The sequence below is a fragment of the Heterodontus francisci genome, chromosome 27 (genome assembly GCF_036365525.1).
Source record: "Heterodontus francisci isolate sHetFra1 chromosome 27, sHetFra1.hap1, whole genome shotgun sequence".
Lineage (NCBI taxonomy): Eukaryota > Metazoa > Chordata > Chondrichthyes > Heterodontiformes > Heterodontidae > Heterodontus > Heterodontus francisci.
The window spans coordinates 66258013-66274538 of NC_090397.1; the positions used below are offsets into that span (position 1 = coordinate 66258013).

Genomic DNA, 16526 nt, shown 5'->3' on the forward strand with positions numbered 1-16526 from the left:
AACATCACATACAAATTTTGTGACAAAAAGATGTAGTTCAATGTGAATTCCAGCACTATGTTGAGTGACATTTTGGAGGAAGACCAGATTCCTTTAAATATATAGTCCCTGAATTTCTGTGGGATTCTCCTGATCTCCCTCTGAGAACAGTGGAACCCCAGAGAAATGGACTAAATAGAAAATTGGGACAACCACTGTGGAAACGCAGAGTCATAAACATTGAACTGTTCCCTCTAGATTTAAGAAGTGTCTCAGTAGTCTTCAGTACTGTAGCTCCAAGCCTTAAAGTTGACTTATCAGGAAATACACTTGAGTTACATGGGAGTCCCCAACAATTTGAATAAGTTGGCCAAAGATCAGGGGTAATGAAGCAGAAATGCCTTTTGAAACTAGGATTCAAAGTGGATTTGCTAAATCAATCTGATGTTGTAGCTACTGGCCTCTCTGTGTGAAAAAAAATACATGTATCCCTAAAATAATAACCCTTCAACACCTACACCTCTACCTCACTTTACTCCTGTAAGACACACCTTAAAACCTACCTCTTTGACTAAGCTGTTGGCCGTCTGACCTAATTTCTCCTTATGTGGCTCGGTGCCATATTTTGTTTTACAATGCTCCTGTGAAACACTTTGGGACATTTTATTACATTAAAGATGTTATATAAATATAAGTCATTGTTGTTCACGTCCAACTGAAGGAATAAATGACATATTGTCTACTTTTTTTTTTGCTAAGTCACACTGATCGGTGATTTCAAAGGTGATTGTGATTTATATGAATTTTTTCAGCCTGGTAATGACTTTAATGTTGAGATATCGAATAATAATAATGGCTTCTGTTCCTGGCAGGAGTGACAGTAAATGGGCAGTTGATTGGAGCTCCAGCACCTCCCAATGGTCATAAGAAGCAGCGTACCTATTTCAGAGCCATTACTATCATTGTCAGTAAACCCTCCCGCTCCTATATTGAAATCACACCTCACAAGGTCATCTTTGACAGCCGAGACAGGTTTATTTTATCGTGTGATAAAACCATAGAGGTAGAGAGCGAGGGCTTAGTGGTTTCCATAACTGCCAAATCTAAGGTCACCGTGACAATACAGGAGTACATCTCCTTTGTCATCCTGGTCCATCAGTATAAGAATCCTGCACCCTATCAGAGAGATCACCTGGGATTCTACATTCTCAACAACAAGGGCCTCTCTTCCAGTGTTCATGGACTCTTAGGTAAGTAGCCTGTGCTTTTTAAATGCTATATTTTGGCAGTGTGTGTTGCAGTGATATTTTTATGAAATTTAACAACGTTTACAAAGTTTCTTAAACTATGCTATTAAAGGTTACATCACGCGTTGAGGATCTTAACAAAACAATTTGGTATATTATGTGGCTATTGCAGCATTGTGATGTTATCATTGGACTAATAGAGGCTTGGATTAATAATCTGGAGACATGAGCTTAAATCCCTCGACGGCAGCTGGGAAATCTAAATTCAATTGATTAAATAAATCTGGAATCAAAAGCTAGAATCTGTAATGGTGAGCATGAAACTACTGGATTGTTGTAAAACCCTATCTTGTTCACTCATGTCCTTTGTAGAAGGAAATTTGCTGTCCTTACCCAGTCTGGCCTATATGTGACTTCAGACCCATAGCAATATGGTTGACTCTTAGCTGTCATTGAAATGGCCTAACAAGCCACTGAGTTGTTTAGGAATGGGCAATAAATGCCAGTGATGCCCACATCCTGTGACAGAGTGCTACATATTGAGGGGTGGCAATGCCAGGGCCATTCCTTGGCAGAGGGTAGTTTAGGTTAAGCAGATTCAGGGAGTCAAGGTGGGTTTTGGACATGCTGGGGGAGTGCAGAGTTCCCTTTGTTTGTCATTAACCTGAGTCGCTATTTGGCAACTCAATTTGGTATTAAAGATCCATGCATTCAAGATCAAGGAGTTTTCCTGACATTTTGTCCAACAATACTTGCTGGCTTTTGTGTTTGCCTACATAGCAGTCAGTGCAATTTAAACTAATTTGTTGAATGTGAATCAATTTGAGATGTTCCCGAAATAACTGTTGTATAAATGCAAGAGTTTCTTTATGAAATTGTCTAGCTCATGGGGCACTCAGAAGAGTTCCGATTGCATCATAGCTGGCTATAAAGCCATAATTAGCAAATAAAGATGAAACTGTCTTCTTTCAATTATAATTCAGCTGACCTACAGAGAACTAATATGCAATCCATTTTTTTTAGTAGCTTGCATTTTATTTATTCAAAGGATGTAGGCATTGCTTCCATTTATTGCCCATCCCTAATTGCCCTTGAGAAGGTGGTGGTGAGCTGCCTTTATGAATACAGCTCAGTGACTTGGTTGACCATTTCAGAGGGCATTTAAGAGTCAGTCACATTGCTGTGGGTCTGGAGTCACATGTAGGCCAGACCAAGTAAGCACAGCAGATTTCCTTCTTTAAAAGACATTAGTGAACAAGTTTGGTTTTTGCCACAATCCAGTACTTTTGTGATTATCATTACTGACATTAGCATTCCACATCTAGAGGTATTTATTTACTTAAATTTATTTAGAGATACAGCACTGAAACAGGCCCTTCGGCCCACCGAGTCTGTGCCGACCAACAACCATCCATTTATACTAACCCTACAGCAATCCCATATTTCCTACCACTTACCTACACTGGCGGCAATTTACAACAGCCAATTTACCTATCACCTGCAAGTCTTTGGCGGTGGGAGGAAACCGGAGCACCCGGCGAAAACCCACACGGTCACAGGGAGAACTTGCAAACTCCGCACAGGTAGTACCCAGAATCGAATCCGGATCCCTGGAGCTGTGAGGCTGCGGTGCTAACCACTGCGCCACTGTGCTGCCCAAATTCTTAGCTGTATTGGAACTTGTATCTCTAGATTACTAATCCAGTGACATAACCACTATGCTATCAAACCCCCTCCTTTACAGAGTCCAGAATAAACTATTCTCATTCAGCTGCTGATGTAGACAGCAGCAGGAATAGTGCTAAGGAAACACTTAGGTGGGCCACATAAAAGGGACTACTACAATGCATTAATCATGACTGTTTGCTTTTCCTCACCATAATGTGATGAGTTTATGCCTGAAGTTTATAAACACGTGTGTAATTGAAGAAAATGGTGTGCAGTATTTCATTCAAGCCCAGCAGGCAGACTGAATGCTTTTGTTTATTCCCGTGGACAGCTGTCTGTGATGGCATACAGAAACTTGGCGTTTTCACATCCTTATGATTCCAAGTGGAAGGAGGGATTGCATGAGTCATGTAAGCTAATAGCAAGTAAAAGATACATTATGCACACAGTAATATGTGGAAAGAGGTTAAGTTACACTGTAGAACTGCACAGTCAACAGGGTTAATTGACATCCAAGCTGCAAGTGTGCAATGTAGTCCTTTCCAAACACTTGCAGGTTTCAGCACAGCCAAGCACAGCCGATTCCTGTGAAAAACATGCTCAATTTGGGGCAAAAATACCTCTCATCAGAGTTCACTTTTACATGAATACTAATTGCTGCCAGAAGTAATACAGGAGAAGTTTCTAAACCACATGTGCTCATTAGATGAGTGATGTTAGTGCTGTGCAATACACCATTTTCTCATTAACTACAGCAAGCTCTTAAAACTGGGGTAAAAGCAGTGACGTAACCCATTTAACCAAATGTAAGTGTGAAGCGCTTCTTGCTCAGGGACAGCAAGCAGAGTAAAACTATCTCTATCATGTCCCAACAATCTGCTTCAATCCCAAACCTCAGATGAGCAGAGGGACCTTGAAATGCAGATAAATGTGGTTATTTTCTTGATGGTAATTTTTCATTTAATGCTGGCTGGTGGCTTTCCCTTTCCGTTCCCGCTCACTGACCAATTACTGCTTCTCATCTGTTTCGTGCGGGCGGCTGACCAGAGGCATCCACTTAAGACCTGGGAGTTAAGATCACCGGGTTTCATGCTGGTGAGGTTGGGGGTTGGGATAGTTTGATATTTGTCTCACTCCTCACCTGCCCAATCTTGGTCCATAAGAACATAAGAAATCAGAGCAGGAGAAAGCCATTCAGCCCTTCGAGCCTGCTCTGCCTTTCAACAAGATCATGGCTGCTCTGCTACCTTAACACCACCTTCCCTTCAATATCACCATATCCTTAAATTCCCTTCATATCCAAAAATCTATCAACATCAGCCTTGAATATACTCAGCGACTGAGCATCCACAGCTCTCTGGGATAGAGAATTTCAAAGTTTCCCAACCCTTTGAGTGAAGAAATTTCTCCCTCATGTCAGTCCTAATTAGCTAATGTCTTGTTCTGAGACTTTGACCCTGTGTTCTAGATTCCCCAGCCAGGGGAAATATTTTCTCAACATTTATCCTGTCAAATCCCTTAAGAATTTTATATGTTTCAATTAGATGTTAAAATCAAGGCTAAAACCTTTTGCATCATCACTCTGAAATATAGAAACAGAAGTAGACCATTCAGCCCCTCAAAACTGTTCCACAGTTCTATAAGATGCTGACTGATATGGACCTAAATCTATTTCCCCACCTTTGATCCATTGCTCTTGATACCCTCCCAACAAAAATCTAATCTCATTCTTGAAATTTTCAATTGATCCAGTATCCACAGCCTCATGGTCTCAGAGGTAAAAGGTCAGTGACTGATCTCGTGTCAGACTCAGACCTCAACCCAATGTTTTGAACTAAAAATAAACACAAATTGTTCACAAAAACTTGATAGATTTCTTATTTGCATTTGCAGTTTCATCATATTCTGATTCAAAATAGCAAAAAAACACTTTGATGGTAAAAGAACTTGATGGTTCTTTCCAACAATTTTGTTTCATTTGAAACAAAAAGGGTAAATTTTCGAATGGGGTGAAATCCGCTTTTGAGCAATATCTGGTCACTCTTAAAAGTTCTTCCATAATGTTCCTGTTGTCCAGTGAACTCTGCTTAAAATGACTCGAAGGACATCAGGTGCAGACAGTGTAGGATTTGGCTATAGGGCGCCCCAACCAACAGCCGATGAAAATTGGACACTGACATATAAATAGAGCTCACACATGACGAATGACCAATTGAATGAGATACTGGAGGACAGCTGCCCCAGGAGATTCCACCTCCACAGAATCAACACCATTAGGAAAGGAGGGAAGATAAAGGGAGAAAATAAAATAAATGTGTAATTCCCATTGCTGTCCAAAATCTATAAGTGATTCTATGTCTTCCATCCTGTGTATTTACAGTGAAACTTTGATCTCCTATCCCCAATCAAATTGGCATATCCTGCTTTTTGAAGGGTTAGTCTATGCATTGTTCGATATTTCATTTCAGTGTCAGACATTATATCAATATTTCTCCTGCAGGCCAGTTCTTATACAGTGATGTCCAAATCACTGAAGCGTCTCCAGATACAACTGGATCTGCAAGACAGCAAAACCAGACAGGAGCTTGGACTGAAGGAAGTGAGGGGTCCAAGGGGTCAAGGATCATGTTAAATATTAAAAATCGACTCGTGCCTGTGGTGAAAAAGCAAAGACAGATTTACAATGGGCAGCACCAGGTCGATTGCTGGTTCGCAAAGAACAATGCTGCCAATCTGATTGATGGATCGTACAAAGATTATCTTGTGTCACATCTCTTTGAGACAAGCACAAGCAATGCAATTGAACTTTAACTTCAGTGGGGGGAATCGAATATAATGTCCGTTTTTCACCGCTTTTTATTTTAAAGCTGTTGAAACTGTAATATTTAGTTGGCTTTTTCGCAATTACAAATGTCGTGCTTTGTTTCCTTGGCAACCACATAGTTTATAAGATTCCTCTGCAGATGTTCTCCAGAGATTTTCATAGATGGGAAACATTTTAAAAGCTCAGGCTGTATCCAATGTTTTTGAGGTCGCAGTCCAGAGAATCTTTTTGTAAATGAGCGAAATGTTTGTGTCCAGGGACCCTCCTCTAAAGAGTTTGCATTGCAGCTTTTGACAAAATAATCAGTCCCTGTCAAACCAAGAATATGAAAGGCATCGCGTGTTTAAAGCCACTCATTACCACCCCCTTGACGCCGCCCCCCCATTAGAGCTATGCTGGACTAGATCAGATACTTTCCGAAAAGTAAAGCAAGACTTCCTCTTTCTGCCAGACTATCATTTGACCTGAATGGCCTTGAAATGGAAGATCAACAAAACTCATGTAAGTGTTAGCAGAAGGTGATAACAGATATGGTGTTGTAATAAAACACATGCCGAGCAATTAGATTTGGTGATATTACAGACAGAATCCTTAACACATTAGTATAACATTCCCCTGATTGCTATTTTGATGGAAGGGGTTAAACCATATATTTAAAAACCCCATAACAGTTGGCATCCTCCCATCTATGAAAGATCTGCATAGATGGAAGGATGCCCGTAAACAGTAGGGCAGAGGAAGTCCGTACAGGTGCAGTAAATGTTCATCGGCTAAAATTGCTAATGGTAATTTCTAGGTTTATATGTTAAAAGATACAGTTCATTGATCTACAGGACTATCACTGAAAGAACGTTTCATATAAACAGCAGGTATCATCTCCATAGTGTATGTGGAAAACAGTTCTCAGCAGGTTCAGGAGTATCTGAAAGTAAATTTTGAATGGTTGCTCTATACGTGGAAGTTATCCATCAAAGGATGCTGAAGCTGTTAAAAAAAAAACCGAGTACAAGTCAGAGGAATTTATGCCATAGAATGGTCTGGTCAAACTATATCTTGAACTTAGTTCTAATCATGTAAACACAAGGGAGACATTCAGCTATGAGACCGCTGGCTAGTGCCGGTTGATTGAGTTAGAAGGAAATAGTGAAGAAATTTAGCCTTTTCAGCCTGGAGAGGAGGTGATAATGGTGTGACCTCATCTAAAATAGTAAACAACAGAAAAGAAAAGGACAAAACACTACTTCAAACAAAACCATGACTGTAAAACAAGAGGACATAGGTCAAATTCATGGAAAGCAAACTTAGTTCTGGTGTCAAGATGTTCTTTACACAAAAGGGGTAGTTCTGTGACCTGCACTCCCAGTCATGGTGCTTGAAGGATGCACATCTTGGGATATTGCTGGCATATGGCCAGTAATTTTCTGTTCATTAATGGAACAGACACCTGAGCAGTCTAGTGAAAATACTAGAATAATTCGAAAAATAGTTGGACACTCTGATTGGGGGGTGGGGAGCTGTAGGAATGGATGAGCTAGGAATGGACTGATTGAGCTGCCACATTTGTATCTACTTTGTGATGCGTCCAAAAGATTAATGGAGAATATGTGCCAAAAACATAACAGTAAACACCTGAATGGACAAATTACTTGACTGAAACACAGAGGATCCTGAGGGGTCTTGACAGGGTGGATGTGGAAAGGATGTTTCCCCTTGTGGGAGAATCTAGAACTAGGGGTCACTAATTAAAAATAAGGGGTCGCCCATTTAAGACAGAGATGAGGAGAATTTTTTTCTCTCAGAGGGTTGTGAGTCTTTGGAATTCTTCCTCAAAAGGCGGTGGAAGCAGAGTCTTTAAATATTTTTCAGGCAGCAGTAGACAGATTCTTGATAAGCAAGGGGTGAAAGGTTATCGGGTGTAGGTGGGAATGTGGAGTCGAGGTTACAATCAGATCAGCCATGATCTTATTGAATGGCAGGGCAAACTCGAGGGGATGACTGGCCTACTCCTCCTAATTCGTACGTTCGAATGTAAACCCTACTTTCGGATGAACTTGTAAGTCAGTTTTCATTTAGATACACAGTTGCAGCAAGTTCAATACAAATGTTATTGATTTATATCTAGATATAATATTGGAATTTTCCCTATGTGTTAGATAAGAACCTGGTGCAGAGATGAGGAATTGTTTCATACAGTCCCACCACTAAAGAAAGACATTGATTTTCACATTTTGAAGTTTTTTGATGAATGGATAAAATTCCCGCTCATTTTCTGGTCTCTTGACCTGACCGAGACAGCTGTCTATTCCTTTCATTTAATTATGAAAGTGGATGAGTGTAACACCAACAACACTTAAGAAGCTCAACACCATCCAGGACAAAGCAGCCTGCTTGATTAGTACCCCATCCACCACCTTAAACATGCACTCCCTCCACCATGGTGGCAGTGTATACGATCTATAAGATGCACTGCAGCAACTTGCCAAGGCTCTTTCGACAACACCTTCCAAACCCATGACCTCTACCACCTAAAGGATAACGATAGCAGGTGCTTGGGAACACCATTAACTCCAAGTCACACACCATCCTGACTTGGAAATATATCACTATTCCTTCGTGGTCACAGGGTCAAAATCTTGGAACACCCTACCTATCAGCACTGTGGGTGTACTTACACCACCCGGACTTCAGTGGTTCAAGGAGGTGGCTCACCACCACCTTCTCAAGGGCAATTAGGCATGGGCAATAAATACTGGCCTAGCCAGTGACACTCATGTCTCATGGATGAATAAAAAGAAAATTGCCGGGTACAAATACTGTAAACAGGTATAAGTGGTTTATGTGGACTTGCAACTTGCAGAGGACGAGTAAGACAATTGTCGCCTCAGATCCCCTTGCGTCCTTCATATCATTGCTGATTAATAACTAATACTATTTTTTTTAACATTGAGAAATAGGCCAAGATCCAAAACCCATTCTACAGGCTTCATTAAGAGAAGACAGGGTTCATCCAGCAGTAGTGGTGCTAAGCTGAGGTTTGAAAATTGACAACTAGGAGAAGGGAAGGTCAGGATAAAAAAGGGCAGAAGAGTCAAGGAACTAAAATGGTTAGGGCAGAAGAAGAGAAAGCTCAAGGAAGTGATTATAAGAATGGACAAGGAGAAAGAGAGATAGCAAAAACAAAAGCTTTGGAAAGTATCCCAGGAGACTAAATAACCTTGTGGAGCTTAGAACAATGTCTGCAGTAATACGACCACAGGCAGTCCAACAACAACAATGTTCAGCACCATTCGTGACTCCTCAGATACTGAAGCAGTCCGTGTAGAAATGCAGCAAGACCAGGACAATATCCAGGCTTGGGCTGATAAGTGGCAAGTAACATTCGCACCACACAAGTGCCAGGCAATGACCATCTCCAACAAGAGAGAATCTAACCATCTCCCCTTGACACTCAATAGCATGACCATCATTGAATCCCTCACTATTAACATCCTGGGGGTTAACATTGACCAAAAACTGAACTGGAGTGGCCATATAAATATTGTGGCTACAAGAGCAGGTCAGAGGCTAGGAATTCTGCGGCAGCTAACTCACCTCCTGACTCCCCAAAGCCTGTCCACCATCTACAAGACACAAGTCAGAAGTGTGATGGAATACTCTCCACTTGCCTGGATGGGTGCAGCTTCAACAACACTCAAGAAGCTCGACACCATCCAGGACAAAACAGCCCACTTGATTGGGACCCCATTCACAAATATTCACTCCCTCCGCCACTGACACACAGTGGCAGCAGTGTGTACCATCTACAAGATGCATTGCAGCAATGCACCAAGGCTCCTTAGACAGCACCTTCCAAACCCACGACCTCTACCACCTAGAAGGACAAAGGCAGCAGATGCATGGGAACACCACCACCTGCAAGTTCCCCTCCAAACCACACACCATCCTGACTTGGAACTATATCGCCGTTCCTTCACTGTCGCTGGGTCAAAATCCTGGAACTCCCTTCCTAACAGCACTGTGGGTGTACCTACCCCACATGGGCTGCAGCAGTTCAAGAAGGCAGCTCACCACCACCTTCTCAAGGGCAGGTATGGATGGGCAATAAATGCTGGCCTAGCCTGCGACGCCCACATCCCATGAACTAATAAAAGAAAACAATAACTATTTACACATTTATATAGCACATTTAACATAGTAAAATATCACAAGGTGCTTACCAAGAGCAATATCAATAAAAACATTTATGACATTTTTGGTACTGAGCCACAGAAGAAGAACTCAAAAAAAAAAAATGACCCAACAGCTTAATCAAAGAGGTAGGTTTTTAGGAGCATCTTAAAAGAGGAGAGAGAAGTTGAGAGGTAGAGAAGTTTAGGGAGAGAATTCCAGTGCTTAGGGCCCAGGCATCTGAAAGCACGGCCACCAATAGTGGATCATTTAAGGTCAGGGATATGCAAAAGGCCAGAATTGCAGGAGTGCAGAGATCTCAAAGGCTTGTAGGCTGGAGGACGCTACACAGATGGGGAGGGGCGAGGCAATGGAGGGATTTGAAGACAAGGATGACTTTAAACTTGCAGTGTAGGTCAGGGAGCCAGTGAAGGTCAGCAAGCACAGGGGTGATGGGTGAATGAGACTTGGAGTGACTTAAGATATGGGCAGCAGAGTTTTGGATGAGCACGTTAATGGAGGGTAGAAGATGGGAGGTCAGCCAAGAGAGCATTGGAATAGTCAAGTCTAGAGGTAATGGAACATGGATGAGGGCTTCAACAGCAGATGAGCTGAGGGAAGGTCAGAACTGAGTAATGTTACATAGGTGGAAGTAGGCAGTCTTGGTGATGGTGGATATGCAGTCAGAAATTCAACTCAGGGCCAAATGCAGCACTGAGGTTGCGAGTGGTTGTGCTCAGCTTAAGATAGTTATCAGAGATGCAAACGATGATCAAGGAATGGAGTTTGTGGCAGGGATCAAAGACAATGACTTTATCTTCCCAATTTTTAATTGGAGGAAATTTCTGATTAACCAATATTGGATGTTGGACAAGCAAGGTGACAAATCAAAGAGAGCAAATGAGTCCAAGGAGGTTGTCGTGAGATAGAGCTGATTATCGTCGGCACTTATGTGGAACCTGATGTGTTTTCAGATGTTATTGCCAAGGGATACAAGGAGATTGACCAACTATTATTGGGACTGAAAGCAGGTTTTCCAATTCCCAAGAAGAAAATTTATATATGTCTACCATTCAGCAACAAAAAAGGTCAGGCCACCGTAACAGGTGAAAGGAAACTGAGTTGGTCAAAAAGTGGTTTGGATTCTTCATTGACCGTAAAAACAAGCCAAAAAGGGGAGAGGTGTTCAGATTTAGCACATTAACATTGTGCTTGTGCATCCTTGCATCCTTGTGGGACTTCTGCCAACCACAATGATGCATCCCTGACCCCAGCTACTTGTTCAGAGTCAGGGTCTATTGTATTTTGTGAACAGATTTCCCAGCCTCTGCAGCTAAGAGGGGACAAGAGATTGGCTGAGAGAGGCCTCTGCGCTGAAGGTGAAAGTTTTAAAAAATAAACAGTATTTACAAAATTGCTTAAACATACATAATCAATCACTTTGTAATCTGTTGCATGGGTTTTCTGGTCCTCTAAACCTTAATTGTCCATATTAATACTGGATGCCCAGTGTTGCTATGGAGCAAATGATGGGTGATATTTCAGACATTATGGTCAGGATTTACCCAGCCCGGTGGAGGTAGGTTCCAGTGCATGTAGCGTGGAAAAGGCCAGGAAAATAATGACACATCAGCATCGCGATGTCATCCAGCCCTCTTCCAGCTTTCCCTGAGGTTGATTCCGAGTCCAGCGGGGAACCCCTGTGGGTCTGGTGAGAAAACAATTGGGGTGATTAAAAAGGCAATAAAAAACCTTTTTAACCACACATTCATTCTATCCCAACAGTGCACGACTTCCATGCTGTGTCTGCAGCTTGCCGGGGTCACTGATGCGAGTGTACAGGGGAAAGATCTTCTTCAGTGAAACTGACAAGCTGATAAGGCTTTGATCAGTTACCCTGAAGAGCTCCAGCCATGGCCAGGTGAGAGACTGCTGTTCAAAGCATCGTATGTCAGAGAGTACTTCCACTGCATGATAGGTGATTGCCAACTTCTTCTTGGAAGGCACTTCACCTCACCTTCAGCTGCACTTCCCTGATGCCAATCTTTGATAGGCATGGGACCAGCTTATGCAGCTCCACCTTCTAGATTCTGCAGTCCTTTTTAATAAGGGGATGGCCTTTAATTTTAAGCATTATTGACTGACACCATCAAAACTTGCAATGTAACTTTTTCACAAAAGAACATTGCAGGTGGATTTCTTAGAATATTTTATCAGAAGGTGTTATACCACAAAAATGTTCTACAAGGTTAAAATACTGCAAGACATATTCCTGCTTAATAATGGCAAAATATTTAAAGGAATAATGGACAAAGGTATAGTGGAAAATGTTACCTCTCTTCACAATATTTTGTAATTGAGTTTAAATCAGGTGATTGAGTACAATGTTTCTTTTAATTGTCGTGTAGTAGCAGTCTGGCAGGCTGATTTGTGCTTGTCATATACTGGTATAAATAAGTTTAGAATTATGAATGAATCTATGAAACATATGTATCAATTGATAAGGAAAAAAATGTCCATTCAAACTTTTTAAAAATATGGCAAAACTTGTAGAGAAGCTAAGTTGGGAAACACTAACATGCAGAAAGAACTGTACTTTGCAGCCAAGGATTCTGAATCGCCCATTGCTTATACTTATGCAGTCTTTTTATTGGATTGCATTTAATGCAGTTACCATTGTTCTTACTCACACATTATCATCTACACATATAATCAAGGCTGTCCACTAACATTGTTCAAATATGAGTTGTTCAAATCTAAGTACTTTGACCCACACTCGGTGGATTTCCGTAGTGGCCCATTTCTACATGGATTGAGTTCAAGCGACGCAACTCAGTTCATTTTGTCTTGGAAGGATGTGCTTGTCAAAACTATGGGTCAATGAATTAATAGTTAGAACCAGCTCTTTATCTATTCTTACTTAAATGGATTCATCTATATTCAGCAAACTGAGTCAAATTATGTACTTCTGAGTATCAGTCAATTTCACATAGCCCTTCCATCTTAGACTTCCACTGCCAAAGATGTAATAATAATAGCATTTTCTTTATGTTAATTAGTTCAAATGGCCATTGAGTCTTTGACCTGAGTTGGTTCCTATTCCAGTTTCCCAAAGGCATATCCGGTCCAGCTCCTACATTCACATTCTTAGGAATAAAAGATCTGGACAGAAATTGCCTCACCACAAACAGTTTAGAGGATCAGTTGCTATCTGATTACTACAGTATAGAGCACATAAACCTTCTTTGCTAATTGTCCCCTTCCCTGCCATTGTCACCTTTGATTGGGAAGGGAGGACTAAACCATCTCTGACCACTTCCTTGATCTGTCTACAAGGAGGCACCCGTAAGCTGTGGATAGTGAACTCTCTCTCCTTGTCTGGACTATTTCCCTCAGCGCTCAAATGGCCTAGTGAACTCTGCTGAACTGTACACTTGAGAGGCTTCCTAAGTTATGTGTCCATTAAGGTATTTTGACTGTGTATGTCAGAGAATATGTTGCTTTTTGATAACTTTATTACATTTCTTTCAGGGCAAATTTGAGTTAACTTGTTTTATTTTTTACAGCAGGTAAATATTTCGAATCTGTACTCACGAGTTCTTTGTATTGTGCCAGTAAACTTGTCTACTTTTGCTATCAATTTAACAAAGAGTTGTGTTACATTTATCCAGAGGACTCCCCAACCTGCACAAAGCATTCTTGATATAAATGTACCACAGGTACATGACTTTGGGTATGAAAATCATTGAATTACAGAATGATTTTACACATATCTATCAAATCATCTCTTAACCTACTCTGCTCTAAGGAGAAAAACCCCAGCTTCTCCAATCTCCACTTAACTGAAGTCTCTCATCCCTGATACCATTCTAATAAATATCTTCTGCACCTTCTCTATAGCCTTGATATACTTCCTAAAGTGTGGTGCCCAGAATTGAGCACAATATCCCAGCTGAGTCCTAACCAGTGTTTTATAAAGGTTTAGTATAACCTCCTCACTTTTGCACTCTATTCCTCTATTAATAAAGCCAAGGGTTCCATTTGTTTTTTCAATAGCCTGCTCAACTTGTTCTGTCAACCTTGAAAGATCTGTGTACATAGAACTGTACCATACAATTCATATTGCCTCTCCTCATTCTTCAATCCAAATGTATCACTTCACTCTTCTCAGTTAAATTTTATCCCCCATTTGTCTGTCATTTTATCAGTCTCTCTATGTCCTCCTGAAACCTGTTCCTATCCTCCTCATTGCTTACTACCCTTCCAAGTTTTGTGTTATCTGCAAACTTTGAAATTGTACCCTGTATACATACCAAGTAAAGGTCATTAATATATATCAAAAAGAGCAGTGACCCTAATGCCAACCCCTTGGTCTGAACAGTGTTACGATTGAGACAGGAGGAGTGCACTTTTTATTCTAGTTCCACTTCTCCACAGGTCACAACATATATTTAAAATTTCCCACTTACCAATACAGTCAATCATATACTCTATTTTTCCCAGAATAAGACACACTAACCAGGTTCCTTTAATGAACAACAACATTATCAGTTTATTATAAAACAAGTCTTAACAAGTTATGCATAAACACACAGATTGAAATTTTAAAGTTCCCTTTTTACCTTAGCCCCTCACACTGGCACACACGCATACATACACTGGTTAACCAGAAAAAATAAAAAGTATTTTTTGTTTAGAATTCTGTTACAGACAAAATAACACTTGGGTTGAATACTTGCTCATTCTTGAAGAAAAAACAGATAAGATACATTGTGTTCCAAAACTGTCATACAGTCTAGCCTCTGTGTACACGTAGACAGGTCACTGGGATCTTTTAGAACAGTTCTTTTCATGCAGCATTGAGAATTAATTTATTAGGCTTTTCTTCAAAGACAGAAGACAAGATGAGTTAACACAATGGACTTCTCAGGGTCTTTTAGAAAGGTGCTGGAAAGCTGAGCTGGGTTACTGTCTTCTCTCCTTCCTTGGGAATTTTCTCTTCTGCAGGCTCTTTAAAGAGATGGAACAGACTGGGCTGAACTGGGGGTTCTGTCTTTCAGTTTTACTTTTTAAACTCCAACCCCTTTTAAACAGTTCATTCCCAGTTCCAAACAATTCAAAAGTGCAACCTGAAACAGAAAGTCTACCTTCTGACCTGTCACTTCTCTGCACACATCTTCCCTATTTACCGGGGTTTCTGTTCTATTTTTAACTTGAGTCATGTGACAACCAGTAAGTATTGTTGCCAAACAAGTTCTTTCAGGGTCCTCTTGATAACCATCTTGAAAAGAAAACTGGTCCAACATTTCTTCAGTTTGACTGTGAATTCCTTAAAAAATATTTGTAACAAAAAACAGAAGCACTTACATAGCAAAAACAACTGTTCACCACTACTCTCTGCCTTCTGCCCCTTAGCCAATTTTGGATCCACATTGCTACTGTCTCTTTAATCACATAGGCTTTAATTTTACTAACAAGTCTATTTTGTGGTACTTGATTAAAAACCTTTTAAAAATCAATATGCACTACATCAAATGCACTACCCTCATCAAGCTTCTCCATTATTTCATTGATGCTTTGAAAAAAATTGCTGTAACATTGATTTTTCCTTTTTTCGTGCTAATTAAAACAAATATGTTAGCATTGTAAAATAAAATATTCTACTGAAGCACAGTGGCAGCAGTGTGTACCATCTACAAGATGCACTGCAGCAACACACCAAGGCTCCTTTGACAGCACCTTCCAAACCCGCGACCTCTACCACCTAGAAGGACAAGGGCAGCAAATGCATGGGAACACCACCACCTGTAAGTTCCCCTCCAAGCCACACACCATCCTGACTTGGAACGATATTACTGTTCCTTCACTGTTGCTGGGTCAAAATCCTGAAATTCCCTTCCTAACAGCACTGTGGGTGTATCTACCTCACATGGACTGCAGCGGTTCAAGAAGGCAGCTCACCACCATCTTCTCAAGGGCAATTAGGGATGGGCAATAAATGCTGGGCTAGCCAGCGACACCCACATCCCATGAATGAATAAAAAAAATTCAGGACTGTTGTGATAGCGTTAAACAATATTACTCCGCCCCAACACAAGAAGAGTCCCTGTTGTGTTAACGTGACATTTCCATTTTACTAACCTACCATCCCTGAGTGAGATTGCCAACTCAGCACTAGTTTGCATGTGAATGTGGTGCATAAGAACATTTTTATTACTGCCCAGACTCATCCCAGCAAGCAGGAAGGATTGATCATCCTATCAAAACAGGTTGGGTTTAAACCAAGGGCTCAAGATGAAAGGACATGTTGGGCAACTGGGTGGCATCGTGGACTCATGTTGCTGAAAGGGAAGGTTGGTCCTTCTGGAAAACACTCTTGGTTATCGCTTAAACTGTCAATCAGAAAGAAATGCTAAGATAATGAAGAAATCTGTCGATGTGCCCATTCCTGCTTTGATTTTAAGACTTGGTTGTTTTAATTAACATAATCGGCTGGAATTTTCATGGGTTTTTTTCTGATCTCCTGCTATAAATTTGATGGAAAATCAGTAGAAACTCCAGAAAAATGGCAAAAAAATGGCTGCTTATTGCACTTCTCTGGGATTTCTGCAGAATCTCCATTGAGGTTGACCCAGGCGATT

The 16526-nt window shown here is 40.9% G+C and overlaps 1 protein-coding gene across 1 annotated transcript in view; it reads left to right on the top strand.

Annotated features, from left to right (window-relative positions):
* Positions 1 to 5729, top strand: part of itih5 (inter-alpha-trypsin inhibitor heavy chain 5) — a 43511-nt gene extending 37782 nt beyond the window's left edge. Inside the window, exons 12-13 of the mRNA XM_068059791.1 lie at positions 852 to 1229; positions 5395 to 5729. Coding sequence (XP_067915892.1) covers positions 852 to 1229; positions 5395 to 5705 — 689 coding nt within the window. The 3' untranslated portion in view covers positions 5706 to 5729. The remainder of the gene's footprint in view (positions 1 to 851; positions 1230 to 5394) is intronic.
* The last annotated feature ends 10797 nt before the right edge of the window (positions 5730 to 16526 follow it).